This window comes from Nuphar pumila, chromosome 11 (genome assembly GCF_984573655.1).
Source record: "Nuphar pumila chromosome 11, dmNupPumi1.hap1.1, whole genome shotgun sequence".
NCBI classification, from domain to species: domain Eukaryota; kingdom Viridiplantae; phylum Streptophyta; class Magnoliopsida; order Nymphaeales; family Nymphaeaceae; genus Nuphar; species Nuphar pumila.
Genome location: NC_143259.1, coordinates 35,465,455 through 35,490,962, shown reverse-complemented (window position 1 = coordinate 35,490,962; position 25,508 = coordinate 35,465,455). Strand labels below are relative to the sequence as shown.

Sequence of the window (25,508 nt, the reverse complement as noted above, 5' to 3'; positions counted from 1 at the left end):
TTTGCCAAGCAGAGCTAAGGCCCCTGCCTCTGGCACCCTTGTCTGCAGGATGAAGAGTTTCTGCATCTGCCTCCTGCAGGCAAGGAGGCCTTGCGGCCTTGTGTTGCTTGTTTATTTCGGCATATGCTAACTATCTAAGCTCTCCAGGTTGAACGGAGGATCTAGCTCGCCCTCTGTGGCTCGAGCTCTTGCTTGCCTACGCTGCATGCGTACGAGGACCCGCAACCCCTTAAGGTAGGGGATTCTTGCGTGAAAGGACAATGAACTGATAAATGCTAAAATAAGGAAGATAACTAAAAGAGGACGATATATGTATATGTATAATATATATACGTATGTCTTTACCTTCAAGGACGCGGTTTCGCGATCCTTGTCCTTTTTACTTTCTTGCACTTTCTTTTCTGTCGCCGCCGCACTATATGTGCCTAGGCTTTTCATTCCTGTTTTTACATTCCATGTCTTTTAACTCAAGGACGCGGTTTCGCGATCCTTATCCTCCCTACTTTCGCACTTTACTTTCTTGCTGCCCCGCGCTTTGCGCCTTGGCATTTACTTGCTTATGTTTGCCTTGTTCTCCAGGATGCCTGGTCCTCCTTTACGTTCTTGTACTTTACTTCTTGTATTTACTTGTTGCCCCGTGCTTTATGCGTCATGGCTTTGCTTCTGCTTTACTCTTCGTATTTTACTTTCCTGTGTTGTCGTGCTTGCTCTTGCACTTACCTTTTGTATGTATTCGTCTTTACTTTGTTGCTGCGCTTCGTGCATATGCCTTGTTCGTGCATGTATCCTATCTTTGTCGCACGCTCCTTTTCCTACTTGCGTTTATTGATCTATCGAGGTGCAACCCCATGCCTCGTGAGTCGTCCCTTACACTCGCGTGGTCAGTATAGGATCTCTTACCTCACGAGTTGCTTACGGATTTGCCTGCTTGTGCGTTACGATGATCGAGGTATGATCTCATACCTCGTGTGGAGCTTTAGCGTTCTACCCTCGCGGTGCGGCTTCGCCCACCGAGTCTTGTCCCTCGTTTTGCCTTTGTATTAGTATGTGCATGAGTTTGCCTCTTGTCAGCTTACACTCCCTGCGTGCAGCTTCGAATGTATAGTGTATATCGTTTCACTTGGCTTACAAGCCACGGCACGCACTTATGCACTTCAGTTCTCAAAAGACATCGTCTTAGGTGCGATCCTATTTTTAGGAATGTATAGCTTGTAAAGTGATAGCGGCCAGATCTCCCAAATCGGTGCATTCGGGATAGGTGTGTTACAACCTTAGTTCACCTATTCGATTTGACTCAGATAGCCTGGTTTAGAAGCCTGTGCACGAGTAGGGGCGGGAATCCTGGCGAAGTACTTGTGCCATCGCTAGATCGGCGCTACCTCACCTTTGATGCGAGACCTAGTTTTTAGGCTTTCTGATTCAACCATGATTGTGGTGCCTTCTTTCGTGAAGGTAATGTTGGATCTCTTACGAGAGATCCATGTTACTCCTCTTGTAGTTGTACCCTTAGTCTCATACGATATGTTTGGGCTACGAGAGCAGAACAAAAGGTATATAGTAACCTATAAGCGTGTATTGACACATTAAGTTAATTCTGTTATGTTGTTTTCGCCTAATAGGCAGATTGCTCGCGATTGTCTATAGGATCCGAGCACGATCAGTTGGAACTGGAATGAGTTCACTGCGGATTTCTATAAAGTAGAAGCATTGGGGATTTCCTGCGAGAAATTCATACCCCTCTCATCGTGGTTGTACTTTTGAACAGGTACGTTGCGTACTGCGATGAGTAGGATGAGAGGCCAATGTTTGCCTCGAACATGCAATGGCATGTGTTTGAAATCACAAAAGTGATGTTTCTACCTTCACTGGGGATTGACCCCCTTTCATCGTGATTGTATATGTGAATAGTTACGATGTGTACTGCGGTGAGCAGGATGTGAATTGTGTGCTTGCCTCGAACGCGCAATGGCGCGTATAACTCACCTAAATAATAATCATGCGCCTTCACAGGCAAGATGCTCGATTGGGTTGAAAGACCAGAGCATGAGAATGGGACGGCGGTTAAGAAACCCTCCGTCGTGCTCATTCGGAACGGTTCATCAAGAGAGAGGATGAATGGTACAAAACTCCGATGGACAGTCATATGTGGCAATCTCGGGCAAAGATCCAACCTTCCCCAGTCATCGGAGGTTAGGGGAAATCCTTCGGGCCACTTCTGCAGAAGTACGGATGCGCATCCATTGGGCCTTTTGTTTGCCTTTGGGGATTTACTCTCTTGGTCACAGACCATCCCCTTAGGAAGCGGACTCAGTCAGTCATTCGGGATATAATAAAATACATAGCATAATGGACCCCCGGATCGATCTCGGCTGTTTCTACGTTTTGCCTTGTGCGTACCCACAACGGCCTGCTCAGTAATGAGACAAGATATAACTTATACACATGATCGTGAGATACACATGTTGTGACGTGCTTTGTTTGCTTGTTTGTTAGCTCGGTAGTTCGGTATGCTATTCGTTGAGCTAGGTACGCCCGTCGAGGCGTTACCCTTGTTGGTTAAACTGCTTACGCAGTTCCTTGCTTGGTAATAACTAGCTTCTAATACTAGTTGATTGCTTATCTTGTATTGCTTATGAATTGCTTGTGATGCAATAGCTTGTGCCTCACGATTAATGTAATCACTTGTCGATGGACTGAGTCATCCTATGGTACTTGGATGTATTACGAGTGTTGTTATGAATACCTGTCTTATGAAATTGCTTTGCTTGGCTGGTGGATAGAGTTAGTTACTCTTCACCTATTATATTTGTGAGATTGCTATAGTTGTCTGTTCAGCACTCTGATCCTTCCTGCTCTTTTACGTAGCTGTCTGCTTTACTAGAGCTTTGCTTACTCCACAGCACATTTGGTTAGATCTGCTAGTCTTGCTTGTTCCTGCTTGAGCTAGCGTTTATCTTACTTATTGCAGCTTCTGCTCTTTCTTGTCCTTTGCACCCCTACTAGTCTGTTGTGAGACCGACCCATTTTCATGGGCAGGTGGTGAACAGGTTGAGACAGCTTGCGATGGCACGATGACGCGATGTACTCAAGGCAATGCCCTTTCCTGACGTTGTGCCCCTGGGGACTCTTTTGATAAGATGGTACAAGGTTTCTTTGAAAGTATCTCTTTTGATTATAACTCTGCATTTCTAAAACTGTATTACCAAAATGTGGTTCTTCTTTAATTTCAATAAAATATCTTTTTGAACTGCAAATCGGTTTGTAAGGGGGAAACTGCTTTTTGGTTGTAATGTGCCCAAGGTCTAGGGACTTGTTGTTTTGAACCTGATCTTCCGCTGAACTTTTGTTTTAAACTCTGATAAATGATTGATTTCAAAGCTTTCAACCTTTTTCATAAAAGGTTTCAAGTCCACGATTTTGGGGTGTTACAATAGTTACCACCACTATAGTTATTTTGCCTTCCAAAATATGAAGACTTGTAAGACTTCACGTGGTTGTCGGGCTTAGATACCACCAACACTTCATTTTCTCCTCTTTTAGACATGCCAAGACGAGTTTTCTCTTAGCATATTTCGACAACGGTATCATTTAGGGAAAGAGGAGTAGATCTATGGAGAAGGAAAGATCTCACTTGTTTATATTTGGGGCGAAGACCATATAAGAATTGGAAAATTTGTTCTATTTCCATTTGTTGGGGCCTAAGTTCCACATCTTCAATGGCAACCCATTTAGGCTCCAAAAGTGTCAACTCTGCCCATAGAGGGGATAGGGCACTAAAAAAGTCACGGACATTCATGTCCCCTTGCTTGGTAGTTCTTATCTTTTCTTGCAAAAAATATTCTCTTGCAGAATCTTTTTGGGTATACATACCCTTCATAAATGACCATGCTTCATTCATCTTTCTAAACTTAGCAATGTTGGCACATATTTTCATGCCAACATTGTTCATAAACCATGCAAGAACTTTTGCATGGTTGCTCTCTTAATCCTCTACTTTTAATTGATAATCACTAATGGTTTTGGCATGATCATCTCCTTCAAAAAATTTGACTTGTTCTCCTTCTTTCTTGGTGAGCAAAATTTGAGGTTTAGAAATAGTGCCCATCACGTATCCCCAAATCTTCTTTCCTTTAAGATTATTCTCCATGACGGAAGCCCAAGTCTTATAATTTGAAGGGGACGTCTATCTTGAAATCATGCTCCATTTTGAATGTGAGGAAGAAGAGGGAGATAAAGTAAATATGGAAGAATACTTCTCTTTAAATCACATCAATCAGCACGAGCACACGAACACTTGATGGCCACTCTCCACAAGTCCAAGAGCTATGGCTCTAACACCATGTAATTAAGTATGCGAAAATACAAAACAAAGTACACACACTAAGGCATACATAAGACTTCAAAGAGTCAAAAAAATCAACACAACATTGTAAAAAATATATATTTTATTGCACATAACATGCTTAGAGAAGTATAAACAAAAGGAGAGAAGTGTCCCTATATATATATATATATATATATATATATATATATATATATATATATATATATATATATATATATATATATATTACAATAAAGGAAGAGGGAAGAGCTCCCATGCAGCTCCCAATAGTCATATTTTTTACTGTTGGGAGCAGCACCCAATGGTCACAAATATGATTCATGGGAGCATCTCCCAATAGTCACCTTTTTTACTGTTGGGAGCAGCTTGACTGTTGGAGGTAGACCCTTTTACATAAATACAAAAAAAGTAAAAGAAAAATATAAAAACTGTCCCTAGTGGACAGTACCTATTACAGGTATGGAATGACCAAAATACCCTTATTAGGTATTTTGGTTTACATGACTAGAATATATATATATATATATATATATATATATTAACAGCATGGGTCCCACCCATAAATGGGATAAAAAAGTTTAGGAATAATATTTTATCATTGTCAAACATGCCCTATATGTGATGATTTAAAAAGTAAAAGCAGCATACTTTTTCATTTGGGTGAGATGTATTTATAAATGAAAAGAATACTTAATAGGCAGGTATCTTGTTTATAGCATTAAAAGGAGAGATTTCCAGAAATTGCAAACCCTACCATGCTAGAATTGCATTCAATATTGTCTCCAACCCCTATTCGTGTGAATATTCGATCAACCACACGTAGAGATGCAAAGTCGGCAGGAACATAACAACCAATATGAGCAAGGATGGCAATAAGGCATATTTGCTGAAGATATGTGCTCTTGCCACTCCTACATGAGAAACATATGTTCAGTTAAAGTTGGTCAGCATGATGTATTTAAAATCTGTCAAAGCCTCACATTTTAAAACCCACACTCTTTCTAAGGAAAACCACACTCAAAAGAGTTTGGCAGTGACCCATGCCGCAAGTTTCAAATGAGCACTACTACACCTTCCAAACAAACTAACAGTTATTTCACAAATGGAAGTGTATTACATGTTTGGACCCACAACAATCACCAAATTCGATGCCTCTGATAGGAAGATATTGTTTGGCTGCACCAATAGGAATCATATTATTAACAAGCACATGTGGAGATTTTACCCAAAGAAATTGAACAAGGAACTAGTCTAAGGGGAAAAAGCAAAGAAAATTACAATGAATTCACTGTGTATGCTCTCCATGATGGGATGCCTTCCACTGTCAATTGCCAATGGACCATTATCTTCATTAACAATATCAGACCACAGAACTTTTATTATATAAAAAACATAGATCGTAGAATTCAACATTACTGATCAGCATCTTCTCTTCTATATTTTCATTCCACACTCGACAAAAACACACAAAAATAGTACCAGTAAATTCTGGCCGTGTATACCGGTCAACAGGCTTAGTAGAGATCATATGTGCAAATGAATTTACAATCATGTCCAAAAGACACAAAATCTCTGCCAAAACTGTAAGTGATGAGGCATCCTCTTGTATAGCATCAATAAGTCCTGCAAGAAAGGGAAAAAGAAAAGCTACCTTGATGATTTTATGAGACAAATAGAAACAACATTTAAACCTCAATTACAAAATTAATGGACCAGCGGAACAAGCTATGTCCCAACTTCAAGGCCACCTTCAAGGCAAATTTCTGTTCGGGTATGACACTCTACTGCTGCAGATTTATTTCTAACATTCAGCTGCATTGCAATCAGAAGTCACTAATAAAGTAAAATAAATATGATACATACATAAATAAAAAGGTGTATAAAAGAAAATTAGATGATGGAAAAAAATTGTAGCGAAAAACATCAACAGCTGCAACAAGTCTACAAGTGGATTTAAAAACAAGAAAAATCACAAGCAGATCTCCTTTCACAGTTGAAAGCCATAAAATTTTCCAAAAATATTTCTGATGCCAACAGAACCACTAACCAGCTATAAATGTAATACTCACAGAAGCAAGTTCAAGGGATGAGAAATGAATGTTTTTCCCATGCTTCACGACCTGTCCCACTTGTACAAAAATCTCATCACAAAGTCCATGGAAAATAAACAGTATAAAAAGCAATATTACAAAGAAGAAAAATGTCAAACCTGAATAAATTGGCTTGGTAGCTTTCCGTTTATGTTTTTTTGTGGGATGCTGAAATAAAAACCTTGCCTGCTGTTGAATGGCATTTTTAAACCTGGCAGTTTATGGTCTTCTCTGTACTTGTTTGCAAGATTATGGATAGCTGTTTACCATTTTAAATTGAAATTACAAAGTGATAAAAGTTTGAAATAGACTTAATAGAAGCAAATTTTGTTTCAGCTGACCTTCACTAGTGTCACAAAATGATCTCCTTGCAACATCAAGATATCCATCAATTCCAGCTTTGACAGCAAAACACTGTTGAGTTTGTGCAACAAAAGGAACTCTTGCATGAAGTATATCTTCGTCAATCACATCTTTGATCCTGGAACATGATATCCTATTATGCTACAGTAAACTGTAACTGCTATATATCAATCAGTCACCAAACCCGATCTCAGCAATATCACAAGGGTTTTTCCCATTATAATTAAAAGTGGTTTTCTTAAGAACTGTCAGTGACTTCTAAACAATAATAATTAAAAAATAAAATTTCAACAAAATTTGGATTTCTCAGACAATATTATCTTTTTAATATGTATCATGATATTTTCCCTTTTCTGCTTTTGACAATTTTTAATATGTACCATGATATTTTCCCTTTTCTGCTTTTGACCAAAGAACCATTTTGTGTTGCAACATATCACTAGATGATGTCTATGATATCAATATATCCAGGCAACTGAAACAAGGTGTCTCCTCCCCTTATCCATTCAATTATAATATTACAGATCGTATGCATTCCTCAAGTATGCATGCATTTGAGTCATGCATGATGTTCCCTTAATTATGTATGTCATTAACATTTGTTATGAATGTAATAACCGAAATTTTTTGTGTTTTTCCTTTATAAAATAATGCGAAATGTGCAAAATGAGCCTAGGATCCGTATTTCGGATCCAGAACCCATAAAGGAGCATATACATTTATAATTAATGTCATATATAAATATATATATATATATATATATATAAATTTAGTGCAGGGATCCACAATTGGATCCATTTGGATCCAACTTGTGGATCCATATTGCAGGTAAGACACGGATCCACACTGCAATGGGGTGTTGCGGGTCTAGACTGTGTCTGGATCCCGGGTCTCGGTCTCGGTCTCGGACCCGAGCCGCACCTCCCCCGTAGCAGGTAAGTGACGAAAAAAAAAAAGGGGGCTTACACCCGATAAAACGAAGAGTTAGGGTTCTGAATGAACCCTAACACAACAGAACCCCAAATTCACAAAGGGGGAGAGGGGGTGATGCATAGTCGTCGGGGAGGTTTCCTCCTTTTTCGGGCACTCTCCTACAAGGGGGGGGGGGGGGTCTTCGAGTCTCGCTCTCCCACACCTCTCCTCCTCGTCTCTACCTCTCATCTCTCTCGTTCGCTCCCCCCTTCTCCTGTCCTTTCCCTTGCGTGTGCCAACCACCGACGTCGTCCGACGAAGCCAGCCCCCTAGCTGCTGTCACCAGCAAATAGGGCCATTAGCGTCCTCCTTGACGTCTCTCTCCCTCTTGTTTGCGTGCGCGAGAGCAGGCCGCTGTCGGCGACCTCCTTCTCTCACGGCAGCAACCCCAAACACTGATTCAAAGGTACGGGTTCTCTTTTGATTTCAAATAAGAATGGGAAATAGGTTTGTATCCCATGCAATAGTTTGGTAGGGTTTCGGTGTTCTTACAGATGTATTATTTTCAAGCTTGCTTTGGGTTTCCGTAACTCCCAAATCGACAGATTTGGGGAATTTCGGTTGTTGTGAATTCTAATAAAAAAAAGAGTTAATAAATTTTTATTTCCATGTTAGGGCCCAGGCAATCAGTCGGCTGGGCTGGGTACCTGACCCAGCCGACTGGGTCGGCTGGGTGGGTCTGGCTGTGTGCTAGACCCAGTTTTGGCTGAGCCACTTGTTCTTAAAAAAAAGATTTTTTTTATTTATATAGATATATGTGGTTTTTCCTAAATTCCTAGATTTCATTAACTGTGTGTATTTCAATGCATGTTAAAAATGGAATTTTCTCATGTTTTAACTGTAACGACCCCAATCCAGACCCTTTTAAAAATGTGAAATATTTTTTTTTTTCTAAGAGTTGCAGAAACCTTCCCAGAGATCTGGGGTCCTCACAGTTCCACTTTCCATTGGATAGCCCATCCACCATAAACGAAGTTGCAATTATCATCAATATCAACCAACTAAAACTCTTTTATTAATGAGTAAGAAAATTTCAAAGACAAGGTTTTCTTCAACTGAAAGTAAAGTAACAATTGCAGAATTTAAAAGAACTGAATGACAAAAGAAAGAGCCAATCTATCCTCTACTGAAACTGACAAGCCCAAGTGTAACTCATCCATCCCCAGATGCATGTCCAACTTCACTGTTCACCCTTGTGAAAAAACCAACAAAGTAGGGTGTCAGAACCGAAATTCTGAGCACAGCTACTTCTAAAGAAACAGGTGAGAGAAAGAACATGAATAAGATTTCATGCAGTGATTTGATTGAGTACAGATATAAATTTTGCAACATTTATATATCTATAACTACTAACAGTTGCATATACTTACCAGTCAAGAACAGTAAAGCAATGTCACATATCAATAAATAAATAACCAAACCTTTCAGCATGATTTCACAAAGTAAAGCGTATACTACCACCAAATGATGTCATGATATCAAGAATGATCCAAACATGCATGATCTAATGCCTAACAGAAAAATGCATGATTATGTGCAATGTATGATTTCTTCTGTTATCTTTCATTTAAGTTTCATCTTTCCATATGCATGCCCTATTAGATGCACACATCTTTAAGTTCTTCTTTTTAATTACCGTGGCCCGCGGATACACCAAACGAGTACAAACCCCGAGGTCAAGTAGGTTCCCAGGGTAGCTTAACACACAATTTGTATTTTATTACTGGGTTCCCACTTAGCCCTCGACCGATATCAGGAAACAGCACCATCCATCGGAACATTAGACCTCCACATCTAATGTCGGGGACACAAGGGACACCCCACGCCCACAAGTGTCACTTCCTTGGTACCATAAACTCACAACTGTGACTAACACACCACTCCCGGGTAAAGTGGCGGCTCTCCCTAAAACCGTGACCAGGAGAAGAACCTCAATATCGAGTTCAGGGGCAACAACGCACACGGAGTTTTTGTATCCTCACAGTCTCCCCAAGACCGGATATCCAAGATTCCCATACTTCAGATGAGATATCCCAGAATGTAAATTACACTGTTCTTATTCATTATATTTTTAATTAAGTCAATTTCTTTAAGTTTGCAACATCATATGCAAAAGTAAAGTGAAAACCCGCATCCTTCCTTGCGGAGACCCATTCGGGACTCCAGCCCGTATAAACCACTAGAACAGTGTAGTAAAGTGCCAAACCATCTTATGTGGTTTCAGTGATGCAGTTAAAAACATATATAAAAGAAAACCCAACCCATGGCTCTCTAGGCCGATGATGGTCCAATTTGGCCATCGGTGCATCGTATGCAAAAACCATAACTTGCAATGTATGCAATTATACCAACATAATTCCAAATGCACATTCATTCATACCATTTTAACAATGTACATGAGCTTTAGCAGTCCTATGCATGCGTAACCATTCATGTGTAAGTGTTTTCATGTAATCACTTAACACACATACATTCATTCATAGTTTCATGAGAATATTTATGCATGCCAATAGACTTCGATCCCATATATGCACATGCACTTGAAACCAAATCATTCATGCATGATAATTAAATATGTCCCATAATGTAGATACATAAAACCTTCCATTCATAGCATGAGTTATTACCCACACACAAGCATATAAACCGGATTTAGAAATTTATATGTCAGGGCTGCACGCATTCACATCATGTATGCACCTCCACCAAACAAACTTTGCAATCATATTAATAGTACAAGACATTCAAGGGAAGCTATATCAAATATTCATAAGTAGGAAAAAGTAAACGATCTGGTGTAACCTAATACAAAAATGCAATAGTCAATGCTATTTTAATCAAGTGAAGTCACTTCCTACTGTTTCAAGAAAGTTAGAGCTGTGGAAGCAATTTATGATGGTGCAATAAAAATCAATATGGCAAAGGCAGGTCATACTGTTGCAATATAGCTAAACTATGTCAAATCAAAGGTTAACAGGGTACGCTAGTATGATAGGGTAGGAAAGTCAGAATTTCACCGAGTACACGATTTCTAGTAACTGTTCAGCATACACTAAGGTATTCAATTGACATAAATTGTTCAGCACATACTAGTGTAGTCCAGTAACACTAACTGATATTCATTTTAGCAACTATACTCCTAATAATCACTAAATTTTGAACCTAACACTACACCTGATTAAGTTACAGGTGGTCATTCCTGTGTATTAAGAGTTTACAAATCATTGAGAAATTGCATAAATAAGGAGTACAAGTTCAAATGTGCAGATTCCATGTTTTTCATATTAAACCTACATTTGGCATATATGTACATTAGAGCTCCTTGTGCTATGAAACCATAATGTGAAACCTACACCAAGCAACAAGGGACTTGTCATTCATATGGTCTTGCACAAACCTGGAGTATGGCCAAGATTCACCTCTGACTATGTTTCACAATGAAGAAGACAGTTATAAGATAAAAATGTTTTCTGCAACCAATATGGTGTACTCGCCACTTTTCTGGGGTGGGCAATAAAATCCCAGACACAGTTCATTTTGTGCACTTACTGACTCCTACAACTAAGATGCTTTATTGTCCATCTTGCAATCCCATAATCATGTGCATACTAATGGGGAGAGTATATCCGCGCTTCAGCAAACATGAAATGCCGATATGCAGGAGCATCAACATGGATCTAAGTGTCAAAGTATACAAGCTTCCTTGTCTTGCCTCAACAATGAAATAGCACTCAAATACCACAACACAACCAGACAAAACCAAAAATATATAGCAGCAGGGTACACGAGAAATGCATGGCACGTCAACCCATAACACAATCGAAACCCCTCCTCTTTGTCCCGAAATCCAGCAAAGACAAAACACCACTCATAAAAAAAAAGGATCTGAAACCCCCAAATCATAGATTTGGGGTTTTAGGTTTATGGTTAACATAAACCCCAAATCGATGTGATTTAGGGATTCTGTAGGGTAGGATTAGGCAAAAAAATCCCCAAATCAAATTGGGTTGGATTTGTTTTCGGTTTAGGGTTAGGCACAGAAACCCCAAATCCTCAGAATAATACCGGCATTACGAAACCCCCCCCCCTCAAATCACTACCCGGAATCGAACTCAGGTTCGATCCTTCACCCAAGATCGTTAGAAGTATCGTACCTCAAGAAGACTTTTCCTACGATCGGAGGCTCGAGACGCACAGGCACAGACGGCTGGTGTTGCTCCCCGCGGCTGCCGTGAAGAAGGGAGCTTGCTGGAAGACTTTGGTGGCTGTTGGTGGCTACTGGTGGCTGCGGGTTGCCGCAGCCTTTTTCCGGCGACCCCTTCTTTCTCCGGTGCGCGCACGCAGACAGGGAGAGAGAGACGGGGAGAGAGAGAGATTGAGTAGAGAGAGATGGGGCTGAGTGAAGAGGGTGAGAGCCCCTCTCCACTCCCCTCCTTTATCGGCCCCAGGCCTCCCCCTTCTCTGCCGAGATGGGCGCGGGGTCGTTACGCTCTGCGTAACCCCCTTGCCCCTGCGCCCCCCTTTCTGTTTGTGTTAGGTTTTATCGGGCAACCCTTATCGGGTTGCCCTTTTCATTTAACAGGGCAGAAAAATTATGGGGTGGGGCTCGGGTCCGAACCCGAGACCCGCAACCCGGCCCCAAGTCAAAATGGATCCACTGTGGATCCTCGAATTAAATTAGATTTTTAAAATTTAAAAATTTTATTTATTCATTATTATAATTAAATCAAGGTTTCAAATGAATAAATCCTAATTACCCCCTTTATGGGTCCTAGATCCGTAATGTGGATCTAGGCCCAAATTGAAAAAAATTGGAAAATTTTATACTCAAAATTTTCGGGTTTTACATTAACTAGACATCATGTGCACGAACTGTATATCATTTTAAGTCTTGGTGTCAAGTTTGTTTCAGTCATACATAGTACTGGTGTATTTGTGTATTGAGGATAGGTGTTTCAGAATACTCGATTTTTATCTGAAATGCATCAAGTGTTGGCAATTTTAGTATTTCCAGTTTTCCATGGCTAGTCATGTGGTTGTTATCAGATTTGATATCTAGTACAGCATCTACAGGAAACAGGGAGAGAGAGAGAGAGAGAAACACAATGGTTGGGGCGGCATTCAATCGCTCGACCTTCAAGCCCTAACCTTTATATATATGAAGCAGATATACAACTATCCTTGTAGTATCAGAGATATTACAAGGATGCCATTAATGAGAAATATACAGCATGTGTTTCATTAACATACCATGTGTATGGATCTGAATCCAGATCCATACGCAAGCTATATTTTAACACCCTCCCTCAAGTTGTACATGATTTTGGATCATGTACAACTTGCTCTTCAATAGCCAAAATTGACGTCCTGTTAACCCCTTGGTAAACAAGTCTGCCACTTGATCTTCTGTTCGAACATGATGTAGTTCTATCTCCTTCATCTCGACTTTCTGCAGTATGAAATGTTGATCAATCTCAATGTGCTTCGTTCTGCTATGTTGGATAGGATTACATGCAATGTTTATTGCGCTTTGATTGTCACATAGAAGAAAAGATCGAATAATTGTCTCCCCAAGATCACTCAATAAGTGTCTAATCCATGCGGCTTCTGCCGTGCCTGCAGCCATCGATCTGTATTCAGCCTCTGTACTCGATCGTGCCACTGCCTTTTGTTTTCTGCTGCTCCAGGACACTAAATTGTGTCCAATATATACACAATATCCAAAGACAGATCGTCTCTCATCTGGATCCCCTGCCCAATCTGCGTCTGTATAAGTGATGAGTTCATGTCCTCTATGCAGATTATCGTTCTTGCGATAAACAAGTATGTCTCCTATAGTTCCTTTTAAATAGCGTAGAATGTGCTTCACAGCTTCCATATGACCATCCATTGGAGCATGCATAAACTGGGATACCTGATTGACAGCATAAACTATATCAGGTCTGGTAAAGGTCAAGTACTGTAACATTCCCACGAGACTTCTATACATTGTAGGGTTGACACAAAGATGACCATCTTCAGAGCTCAGCCTTTGATGTAATACACTAGGAGTACTGACTGGTTTGCAATTCGTCATCCCGACTCTTTCTAGAAGGTCAAGAGTGTATTTTTGTTGCATGAGTGTCAATGTGTCTTGTTGTCTGTCAACTTCCACACCAAGAAAGTACCTCAACTCCCCTAAATCTTTCATTTTGAAAGTTTTCATTAAAAATTGCTTCACGTCTTGCACATGATTATCTGAACTCCCAGTGATCACAATGTCATCAACATATATAAGAAGAAGTATAACAATGTCTGCCTTTTGGTAAATAAAGAGTGAGTGATCCAGAGAGCATCTTCTAAAACCATAACTCTGAATTTGCATAGAGAAACTTTCAAACCAGGAACGGGACGCCTGTTTCAACCCATACAAAGATTTCCTTAGTTTGCACACCCAGGCAGTAGGATCCTTCTCGGCATAACCAGGAGGTTGCTCCATATACACTTCTTCCTTTAAAGTTCCATGCAAAAATGCATTTTTAACATCCATCTGGCTAAGGCTCCAACCTCGATCAACTGCTAGGGATATGATGACACGAATAGTACCCATTTTGACTACCGGACTAAAAGTTTCATCGTAGTCTTCACCATATTGTTGTGTGAATCCTCGAGCAATAAGCCGTGCCTTATATCTGTTAATGCTTCCTTTAGGCTTATACTTTGTTTTATAAAACCATTTTTAGCCAACTACATTCTTTCCTTCTGGCCGAGGGCTATTTCCCAAGTCTGGCATTCATGAAGAGCTTCCATTTCTTCATTCATAGCTTCAGTCCAATGATGGAATTGAAGAGCTTGATTAAAACAAGTGGGTTCATCCTGTTTTGTGAGCTGAGACATAAACAACTGGAAATCAAGGGAGAAGGTCTCATAACTCACCCATCGTTGAATAGGATGCTTAATGCGTGACGGCCTTTGAGCCGGATCATTGGCGATGCTTTCCACATTCCTAGGCTCTGTATTTTTGTCCTGTCTAGTGTATATCTGCCCAGAGAAGCGTTCTACTAGGGTTGGCTCAACTGGAGACTCAACTGGAGATAATTCAACATGCATTTGTGAGTCATTCAACTCCCTACTCAAGCCGAAGGAAGGAAAATTTGTCAGACATGTTTCTCCTGTATTAGCAAAAAGATTTGCGCACATCCATGGATCATATACTTCTAATTCTCGAGATGGCAACGCTGCAGAGTCATTGACCTGAAAATTTCGTTCGTCAAAAACAACATTTCTGGAGGTCCTAATACGTTTTGTAGTAGGATCATAGCATCGATAACCTTTGTATTCATCTGCATACCCAACAAATATGCACTTGACAGCCTTGTCGTGAAACTTATTTCGCAGAGATGAATCAACATGTACATAACATATACAACCAAAAACACGCAGCTCATCGTAAGAGGGATGTTGCCCGAATAAAGTATAATAGGGAGATTTCCGATCCAAAAGTGTCATAGGAAGACGATTTATGATATGAACAGATATGTGAAAAACTTCTGTCTAGAAACTAACGGGCACATTGCTATCATGTAACATGCTCATCGCGCTCTCAACAATATGTCCTCTCTGCAACCCATTTTGTTGAAGAGTATGAGGGCAAGAAACCTGACGACTTATTCCTTTATCCCGAAGAAAGGCAATAAACTCGTTCGATGAATACTCTCCTCCACCATCACATTGCAAATGCACAATATCACAAGCAAACTTTGTTTTGACCATCGAATGGAATTCCCGAAATATTTGAAAAACTTCATGCTTGTGTTTTAAGAAATATATCCAAGTATAACAGGAATAGGAATCAATAAAGATAACATAGTAACGACTGCCAGAAAGAGAAGGAATAGGTGCGGGTCCCCAAACATCAGAACAAATAATCTCAAATTGCTTTGAAGCTCTTTTATTTATAATATGAAAAGGAAGAACATGACTTTTGCAGAGTTCGCATGAAGAACATTTATTATTATTATCAGAAAATGAACATAAACTAGACTCTGGAAGGAGACCATCAGATACAAGATTTTCAACGAAACCACGACTACAATGTCCCAAACGACTATGCCAAATATCTGGCTTATTACAATGAGATGAATTAAAAACTTCCAATGAAGGAAAAAACAAAAGACTCTGAAGGCGAAGACACTGAAGAATGCTTGGACGACTTCAACTGGAGGACTGGGACTGAAGACGAAGACATTGAAGGAATCTCCTTGAAGGCGTACATGTTTCCTTGTCGCTCCCCCTTATCGAACGTCTCCTTCGTTCGTAGATCCTTAACATAAACAAAAGATGGAGTAAATTCGATAGAAAAATTCATATCGTCAACAAGTTTAGCTACAGAAACAATGTTCTTTTTAATATTAGGAGCAAGAAGGACATTGGACAAATGAAGTGAGGACTTTGACATAGGGATATGTGCATTGCCAGTATGGCTAATGGAGTGATAAGTTCCATCTCCCGTAACTATACTACCTTTTTCAAAATAAGGCAATAAGTGAGATAACTTACCCGCATTACCCGTAACATGCGTGGCGGCACCTGAATCAACATACCATTCGCCTTGTTCATTTTGCTTGATCGTCATCTGTGACAATGCTGATAGCAAAAGTTGTTGCACATCTGTGGATGACCCTTTTGTGTCCACAACAGTAGCTGATTTATTTTCAATTTTGTTTATTTTTCCTCTATTCTGTAGATTGAACCAACAATCAGCTTTCACATGTCCTCTTTTGTTACATAAGAAACAAGTGGGCACTCTCCTCTGATTCCCTGTATTAAAAACCCCTGAAATATTAGGTGTAGGCAAGATACCACGTCCTCCCTGCCCAAAACGTCTGCGGCCTCTGCCTCCTTGATGCCCTCCATTCCATCGTCCAAAACCTACAGAAGTGTCCATGGCCAAAACTGAATGAGGACGAGCTGATTCATTTCCTTCTACCCTTTGCTTCATAATCATCTCATGTTGGAGAAGTTTCGCTTGGAGGTCGTCAAAAGTGGGCAAGTGAGGAAGGCATGATAAAGCTGTGGTAAACGTGTCAAAGTCAGGACCCAATCCAGTGAGGAGTTGTTGAACTTTATCTTTATCTGCAATAGCACTTCCAACAACTGCCAATTGATCAGTAATACTCTTCAAGCGGCCTATGTATTCCATGACTGTCATGGAGCCTTTCTTCAAACTTTGAAATTCATTTTTTAAGAACATAACTCGGGATTCTGATATCTGAGAGTAAGTCTGTGACAGCTTACTCCACAGATCCGCCGCAGTGCAATCATCTGAAAGAGTAACCAACACTTCTTGAGAGAGTGTTGACGTAATATAAGCAACCAAAGACTGATCCCGCTTCCTCCAAGCTGTATACTTTGGATTCTTAATGGAAATGGTAATTGTGTCACCTTTCTCATCCTTGGTTTCCTGCAAAATAAGCCGTGGTGGTATAGGAACTAAACCATCCAAATGTTCATCGAGATCTTGACTTCATATAAAAGGAAGGATTTGCCTTTTCCAGGTCAAAAAATTAGAATGAGTAAGTTTTTCTGTAACGAGCTGACTCAAGAAATTGGCAGAGGGACCAGATGACGAAGACGAAGAGTAATCCATATCAGTGGAATAATGAATAAGCAAACAAGATGAATGAAAAGAAATAAACATATTTGAGATCACTTAATCAATCAGTAAAACTATAATAAGGCATATACCTGTACGACCAAAAGTGTTGCACAAAGAACACTAAAACAGCAATGAAGGAAAGGAAAGGAAACGTGTGGAATAAAAAATGGTTTGAAATAAAAAGGGAACAGCAGTCGGTGATGTTTAGGAAAAAAAAATTGGAACCAACAGAGACGATAGAGTAACAGAAAAGAAAGAACTTGGGATGAACACAGTCGATGAGCTGTTGTTCACGATCTGCTGCTCACGCTGTTCTCGATGAACACGCTGTCCCCATCTCGATGAACACGTTGTTCACGCTGAAAGGAGGAACACGTTGTTCACGCAGTTCACGATTTGTTGTTTCAGAGCTTCTTCACGCACAGGATGGTTAATGCTCTGATACCATATCAAATTTGATATCTGGTACAACATCTACAGGAAACAGGGAGAGAAGAGAGAGAGAGAAACACAATGGTTGGGGCGACATTCAATCGCTCGACCTCCAAGCCCTAACCTTTATATATATGAAGCAGATATACAACTATCCTTGTAATATCAGAGATATTACAAGGATGCCATTAATGAGAAATATACAGCATGTGTTTCATTAACATACCATGCGTATGGATCTGGATCCAGATCCATACGCAAGTTATATTTTAACAGTTGTGTACTGTGCACGTGTTGTATGTGTGGGTAGAAAATTCTGGTGATCCCACTTAATGATTTTATTTCTCAAACTTTAGAAATGTTGGTTTCGGTGTTTATTATTCCAAGATCTATGAATACTTTAAGACAATAAAATTTATGGATAACTAACTCAAGCTCTAACTTTTGTTGTTTCTGCTACATAGGACTGTTTTTCATATTCCAACATGCATATAAATTGTGAAAAGGCTTCGAAATTTTAATTCACAGTAGAAAATATGTACTTCACTACTGTACTTCATGATGATCTGTTGCTGGATCTGGTTCCAAGCCAAACTCAGAACAAAATTTATAATTCTTGATTTTTAACTCACTGGAAATGATTGGTCGTGTCATTTGTGTTGCTAAGTAGACTAAGTTGTCCTTAGCTAGTGTAGCCTGAGAGTAATATTTGTCTAAATCAGAGGTTAAGTAGTCAAGATTTCCTCTCCATTTTTTTATTACTTATTTGATGCTTCACCTTCTGCATATAGCTAGTAGCGGAATCCATCAGTCAGAAATCGTTGGTTTATGGAGATATTGCCAGACAACTTAGGTTTGGATTTCTAAACCTCTGGGTTAACCTGTTGATCCAACTAGCATATTTTGATGCTTTGTGTATAGCATCTTTTCCAGTTAAAGATTTTCGGCTTGTATGATCCTTGTTCTAACAAATATATATATATATATATATATATATATATATATATATATGCATGGACAGTATGTATGCACATGCTAGAAATATGCATGGGTTATTCCAAAAAGAACAGTCCATTGACAGGTATGTGTACGTGTAAAGAGATCTTGCATTGGAATATGCATGCAATCTATTGTGATTATACAGCACACATGATTATGCATATGTGACGTTATTCAAATCTGAAATTTTACCTTGGTATGCATGATAGATTTCAGATTGTGGTCATGAACACAAGTGTTAATTCAATATATGTTATGAATGAAGAGTTTTGGGTGTACACCTTCTCTCTATATGTTTATGTCTATATTAAATAATGCCTTTGGCACGTGCACTATTACCAGAATCTATGTCACAAGGACTCGGCAAAACAGATGTCGCACCCGCGTCGACGCGACGCGGGTGCGTGTGCGGGTGCGGCACCGGGTGCGGTCAACACGACCCTGGGTGCGGTCAACGCACCCAGGGTCATTTTTGTCCATAATTTGGGCGTAAAAAAAAATTCCCCCAATGAAATGGAGGATTAGGGCAAAAAAAAATTTTTGCCCTAATCTCTCCTCTCTCTCCCCCTGAGCTCTAGCTCTCCCATCGTCGCCCCAGCTCCGCCTCCCAGGCTCCTCCTCTCCTTTCGCAGGTATGTCTCTCACTCTCTTCTTGGGTCGGTTGGGGAGGTGCCGAGCACCCCCCCCCTCTCTCTCGGTCTCTTGTTGGGTCGGCAGGGGAGGGGCTGAGCCCCCCCTGCTCCCTCGTTTTTGGGCACAAGAGGGGCCAAGCCCCTACCCCATCTAGCTCTTTTTTTGGGTCGACAGGGGAGGGGCCGAGCCCCTCCCCCATCTGTTTTTTTTTTTTTTTTTTTTGGGGGGGGGGGGGGGGGTCGATAGGGGAGGGGCCGAGCCCCTCCCACATCTGTTTTTTTCTTTGGGTCGACAAGAGCGCCTGCCCCATCTGGATTTTTTTTTGGGTCGACAGGGGAGGGGCTGAGCCCCTCCCCCATCTGGCTCTCTCTGTTTTCAGCAGGGGAGGGGCTCGGCCGAGCCCCCCTCGCTCTCGCTCTCTTGTTGGGTTGGCAGGGGAAGGGCTGAGCCCCCCCCTTCTCCCTGTGTTTTCAAATTGATTTGAAAATTGTAATGTATTTTTTTTGTGTTTTCAGGATAAAAATGACGGATAAAGGTAAAGGACTTGCGTCATCCTCATCCCAACATGTGAGTTTTGCTGATAATTGCAGTGGGATTGATGATGTGGGGCCACTATGGGTACATGTAGATAAACTTGCAAAAACTGGAGAAGGAGGTGGTGGAAACAAGAGATTTTGATGCAAGCTATGCGAAAGAGATTTTGTTGGGTCTTACACAAGAGTGAAGGCTCATTTGTTGAAGATACCAGGACATGGCATTTCAGCTTGCAGGAAAGTTGATGAGGCAATGCAAAGACAATACAAGAAAATACAAGAAGAATATGAGAAGAGAAAGGCAATGGCCGATTCTTCTGCAGTCAGTGTGCCATTTGCAAGCCACCAAGAAGATGCTGAAAAAAAAAGAAAAATCAATATAGGAGGTAGAGGAACGATACAAGCAACATTCAATACATATGGAAGAGAAGAATTGGATAAAAAAGTTGGGAGGTATTTTTATTTTGGTTCACTCCCATTTAATGCGGCTAGAAATCCTTATTGGAAGGATTTAGTAACATCCTTGGCAAATTGTAATTTGAGTGGTTATGTGCCTCCAAGTTCAGAAAAAATACGAACCACACTTCTTGCAGAAGAGAGGGCAAATGTGGAGAGGTTGCTAGAGATTAAAAAATATTCATGGGAGCAAAATGGAGTTTCTATTGTGTCTGATAGATGGACAGATATTCAAAGGCGTCCATTAATCAATTTCATTGCTTGTTCGCTTAGTGGCCCAATATTCTTGAAAGCAGTTGATGCATCTGGGGAATATAAAAATGCAGAGTATTTGAAGGGATTGTTTATAGAAGTGACAAAAGAAGTGGGTGATCAGAAAGTGGTACAAATCAATACATACAACGCTACAGTTTATAAAAGTGCAGTGTTGAGTTTGGAGAGTGAGTACCCTCATATTTTTTGGACTCCCTGTGTAGCACATAGCTTAAATCTAGCCCTAAAGAGCATCTACAACCCCAAAGAAGAAGAAAATTCACAAACATATGTTTTATGTTCATGGATTGAAGATTTAGAAAGAAATGTCAAAAGCATTAGGAATTTTGTTGTTAACCACCATCGTGCTAATGCTATATTTAATAGGCATTCTGATTTAAAATTGTTGAAGGTCGCTGAAACACGTTTTGCGTCCATCATTGTGATGATGAAGAGGATTAAAAGAGTGAAGAATGCTTTGATTAACATGGTGACTGATGAAAATTGGACATTCTATCGTGCTGATGATGATATCAAGGCTCAAGAAATTAAGAAATTCATTCTTGATGATGAGTTTTGGGACAGATTGGTATAGTTCCTTCAATTTACGCAACCTATTTGGGAAATGTTAAGAGAAGTTGATAAGGATGAGCACATGCTTCACAGAGTTTATGAAATGTGGGATAATATGATTGAAAAAATACAAGTTATAGTTTTCATGCATGAAGAAAAAAATCCCGCATTGGATGATTCAGATTTTTTTAATCATATTCATTCAATTTTAGTCAGAAGATGGGATAAGAGCAACACTCCTTTGCATTGCATGGCACATTCTCTTAATCCAAAGTATTATGCAAATAAGTGGCGGGCTGGTGGTATTGGTCGTGTCCCTCCAAATTTAGACCCAGAGCTATCAAGACATAGAAATATGTGTATGACAAGACTTTTTCCAGAAGCATGTCTTCTACATCAAGTCACACAAAAGTTTGGAAAATTTTCATCTTCGAGATTATATGCACCGGCATTATTCGCAAGAGAAGAAGATAATATAGATCTTATCACATGGTGGTCAACATTTGGATCAGAAACACCTCTTCTGCAACGTTTTGCATTAAGATTGCTATCGCAGCCTGCTAGTTCATCTTGTTGTGAAAGAAATTGGAGCACATATTCTCAAATCCACAACACGAAGAGAAACAAACTCACCAGCAAGCGTGCAGAGGATTTAGTATATGTTCATTCAAATCTTCGATTACTTTCGCGAAGCAATGATGAATACAGGTACTAATTTGTTCTCTTAGTTATTTGATTATTTCTTAGTTTTCATTTAAATATACTTGTATTGTATTTATCATTTTCAAATTGGGTTTATAACGCAGACAAGAAACATCCAAATTTTGGGATGTAAACCCAGAAGAGTGTGACTTCGAGGGAGAACATGAATTCAATGTAACAAACATGGATTTAGCTGAGCCCAGTATTCTTTCTAATGATATATTTGATGATGAAGAAGAAAATTATTAACATCCATTACTTCATCAGGATATACTTTGGTATGTAATTTAGTTCTTTTATACAATACTTATTTGATTGATATTTAGGTCGATTTATGTAATTGCTTTACTTATTTGATTGATAATTTGATATTTAGGTTGATATACTGCATGCATGATGAATCATATTATGAGTTTATGACAATGTTTACTGTTAAATGTTAAACTGTTAAAACTTCAAAATTATATATATATATATATATATATATTTTACATTTTTTCCCCTGCCGCACCCGGGTTTTTTGGAAGTGCCGCATCCCCACACCCGCACCCATGTGACATAGACCAGAATGCTCACAGGTGTGATTAAAGTGTGGGTTGTGCAAAAGAATTACATTTAACATGAATATGTGAACTCATACGCATGCATGAGAATATTGTTGTTTAATGCATATTTCTATATTGACGTACATGATCGTGCATGAAAAGGCATGTGGAATGAATGCATATGGGCATATGATTGATGATTTTTGCTTGTAAATGCATTGATGGTCAATTGGATCATCAGCAACTGGGTGAGCCTCGAGAACAAGTTGTTCTCTGTTTTTGTTATTTTGATGCATTGCACAAATCAGAAATGATATTATGGTTTTTACTGCACTGTTCTTTGTTGCTACGGACTATGGTCCCGTGAAGACCTTGGCATGCTGTTTTGCAAGCTTATGTTATTAATTTTTACATGTTGATTTGCAAATGTAAAAGAAATGAATTAATAACAAGATAAAAGAAAGTAAAGAAAAGTGTACCTCATGCCTCCTTGATGTCCCTACTTTAGTGTGAGAATCTTGGATATTGCGGTTTGGGAAAACCGTGAGGATACAAAAACTCTGTGTGCGTGTTGTTGCCCCTGAACCCGATATTGAGGTTCTTCTCCTGGCCACGGTTTTAAGGAGAGTGTGTCACTTTTCCTGGGGGTGGTCTGTTTTGACACAACTGTTGTTGCTTTGGTATACCAAGAAAGTGGCGCCAGAGGATGTTGTTTTCATGATGTCCCCGTCTTTGGATGCTATTTTTCAATGTTTCAATGGATGGTGTTGTTTCTTGATATCGGTCGAGGGCTAAGTTTGGAATCCAGTAATAAAATACAAATTGTGTGCTAAGTTACCCCGGGAACCCTACTTGACCTTGGAGATTGTACTTATTTGGTGTATCTGCGAGCAATGGTAATTAAAAAGAGGAACTTAAAGTTGTGTGTATTTAATAGGACATACATATGGAAAGAGAGAAGCTTAAATGAAAGATAATAAAAGGTTCATGCATTGCACATAAATCATGCATATTCCTGGTATGCATTAGATCATGCATGTTTACGTGTTCTCTTGGTTGTTATATGTTGATCAATACATGATGTCCTCTCTTGCATTTAAATGCCCTTATTGATTAAATTATGATTCATGTTACTTACTTTGTGTTCCCTCATGCTTAATGTTTATTTTATTTTTGCATGAATAGTTAATTGTCTTATAAATTGGTTATAACTGTATCCCTCTAAAATATTACATGGATCTTATTTATGTTCTTTATTCTTATTTGATTCACTAGAGGGACCTGTACGCAGGATTCTTTGGATTCTGACACACTACTTTATCGGTTTTTCGTAGGGCCGGGTGATCAGTGAAGTAGACTCGCTTCTGAGAGGATACGAGAGTAACATTTGTTTCAGACTGCTTCATTTACGGACAGAGTGGCTCTACTTTTGTTTCTTTTAGTTTTTTTATTTTTTGCAGTTGTTACCTCACTTTTGAGTTGAGTATGAGACTCTTATTGATTCATTAATAAAAGAGTTTAGTTTGTTAGTTATGGATGATAAATGTAAGTTTGTTTGTGGTATGTGGTTATCCAACTGAAATTGAAACTGTAAGGACCCCGGGTCTCTGGGAAGTTTTTCCGCAACTCTAAGAAAAAAAAATCTGCATTTTTCAAAGGGTATGAGTTGGGGTCGGTACAATGAAACCTAAAAGTCAACAATGCTTTAATCATTTAAAGATATTTACATGAAAGTTTTATCAGTTATCCATGTAATTATAAAGTAACCAGTGAATAATTGGAACTTAGTTTGCTAAGGTTTATGTATAATCAATCTGTACATCTTTGGGGAACGAACAACATAATTGGATGGTTAGGTCGCACTCAAGGGGCCTTGGGTTTGAATCCATAGGGTAGCTTGCCTAGACAAAAATATATACGTGCAACTTTGAACATGCTGTAATGAAGCAAAAGAAATACAAGAGAATGTCACTAAGGGCTACAAGAGAGCACAAACACAAAGAGGTCACTTATGGACCAAATACAATCTCACAAAGGAGATACACAATAACAACTCATAAGAGAGAAGAACATAAAAAATATAGTCTTGTATTAATCACCAATATGCTTAGTGAAGCATTGCTTACAAAATAGAGGAGGGATCAATTTATAGAGCCAAACACGAGAGAAGGGAGGCAGTCCAACTAGTCATTGGACGGTCCCAACAGCCATTTTGACTAAAAAACATAAAAATAAAAACAGAAAATCTGCAAAATAAAAGTACTGTACAGCCCTTAATAGGCTGCCCCTGTTACAAGAGTGAAATGACTGAAATACCCCTGATGGGTATTTCAGTTTACATACACAGAAAAAATATAAATATTATATATATAATATATATACAAAATAAAAAATATATATTCACAGATATATAGAACTATATATATCAATATACATATTAGATAGATATATATTCACATGCACCTAATATTTTTTCTCCATCATCTTTCTTGCTTCAGTTTGTAAATATACCCACTCAATGCATTTTTTTTTTAATTTCCACATTCAAGAGGCCAGCCTGAATGATGAAACCTAGTTGACAAAATATCAAAGGCTCCAAAATGGATGTGTTATTTACATACTTTTGACTAGTAAGTGCACAAAATCTTAGTAACACAAAAGTATAACATTGGAAAAAATGTTTGGCACTTCTTTTGTTTCCAAACTTAGTAAGCTCAAAAAATGCAGTAGTATACACATGAGATTAAATGTCAAACGAGACCTTTGTGAAGTATGGAACAAGTCATTCTTATCCCACCCAGTCACGTTTGGAAGCACTGGACTTTTACCTTCTCATTATGCCATCATATTTCTTGTTTTCACCAAGGGTCTTGTTGATATTGCAAAAAATAAAGGTTTTTGCATTCTTGAGAACCTGCAATATTTGTGGATTCAAATAAATAGCAGAATGCTAGGAAAATCATGACATGATTAAAG

At 39.2% G+C, this 25,508-nt stretch overlaps 1 protein-coding gene across 2 annotated transcripts in view; it reads right to left on the bottom strand.

Annotated features, from left to right (window-relative positions):
• The window catches only part of MSH4 (MUTS-like protein 4), a 255,757-nt gene that overhangs the window by 76,591 nt on the left and 153,658 nt on the right, over positions 1-25,508 (bottom strand). For both annotated transcript variants that reach the window (XM_089980878.1, XM_089980879.1), the window contains exons 11-19: positions 25,361-25,446; positions 6,777-6,916; positions 6,555-6,694; positions 6,415-6,465; positions 6,094-6,157; positions 5,825-5,968; positions 5,624-5,691; positions 5,463-5,521; positions 5,100-5,256 (exon numbers count right to left, since the gene is read on the bottom strand). In XM_089980878.1, the coding sequence (XP_089837004.1) occupies positions 5,100-5,256; positions 5,463-5,521; positions 5,624-5,691; positions 5,825-5,968; positions 6,094-6,157; positions 6,415-6,465; positions 6,555-6,694; positions 6,777-6,916; positions 25,361-25,446 (909 nt within the window). The remainder of the gene's footprint in view (positions 1-5,099; positions 5,257-5,462; positions 5,522-5,623; positions 5,692-5,824; positions 5,969-6,093; positions 6,158-6,414; positions 6,466-6,554; positions 6,695-6,776; positions 6,917-25,360; positions 25,447-25,508) is intronic.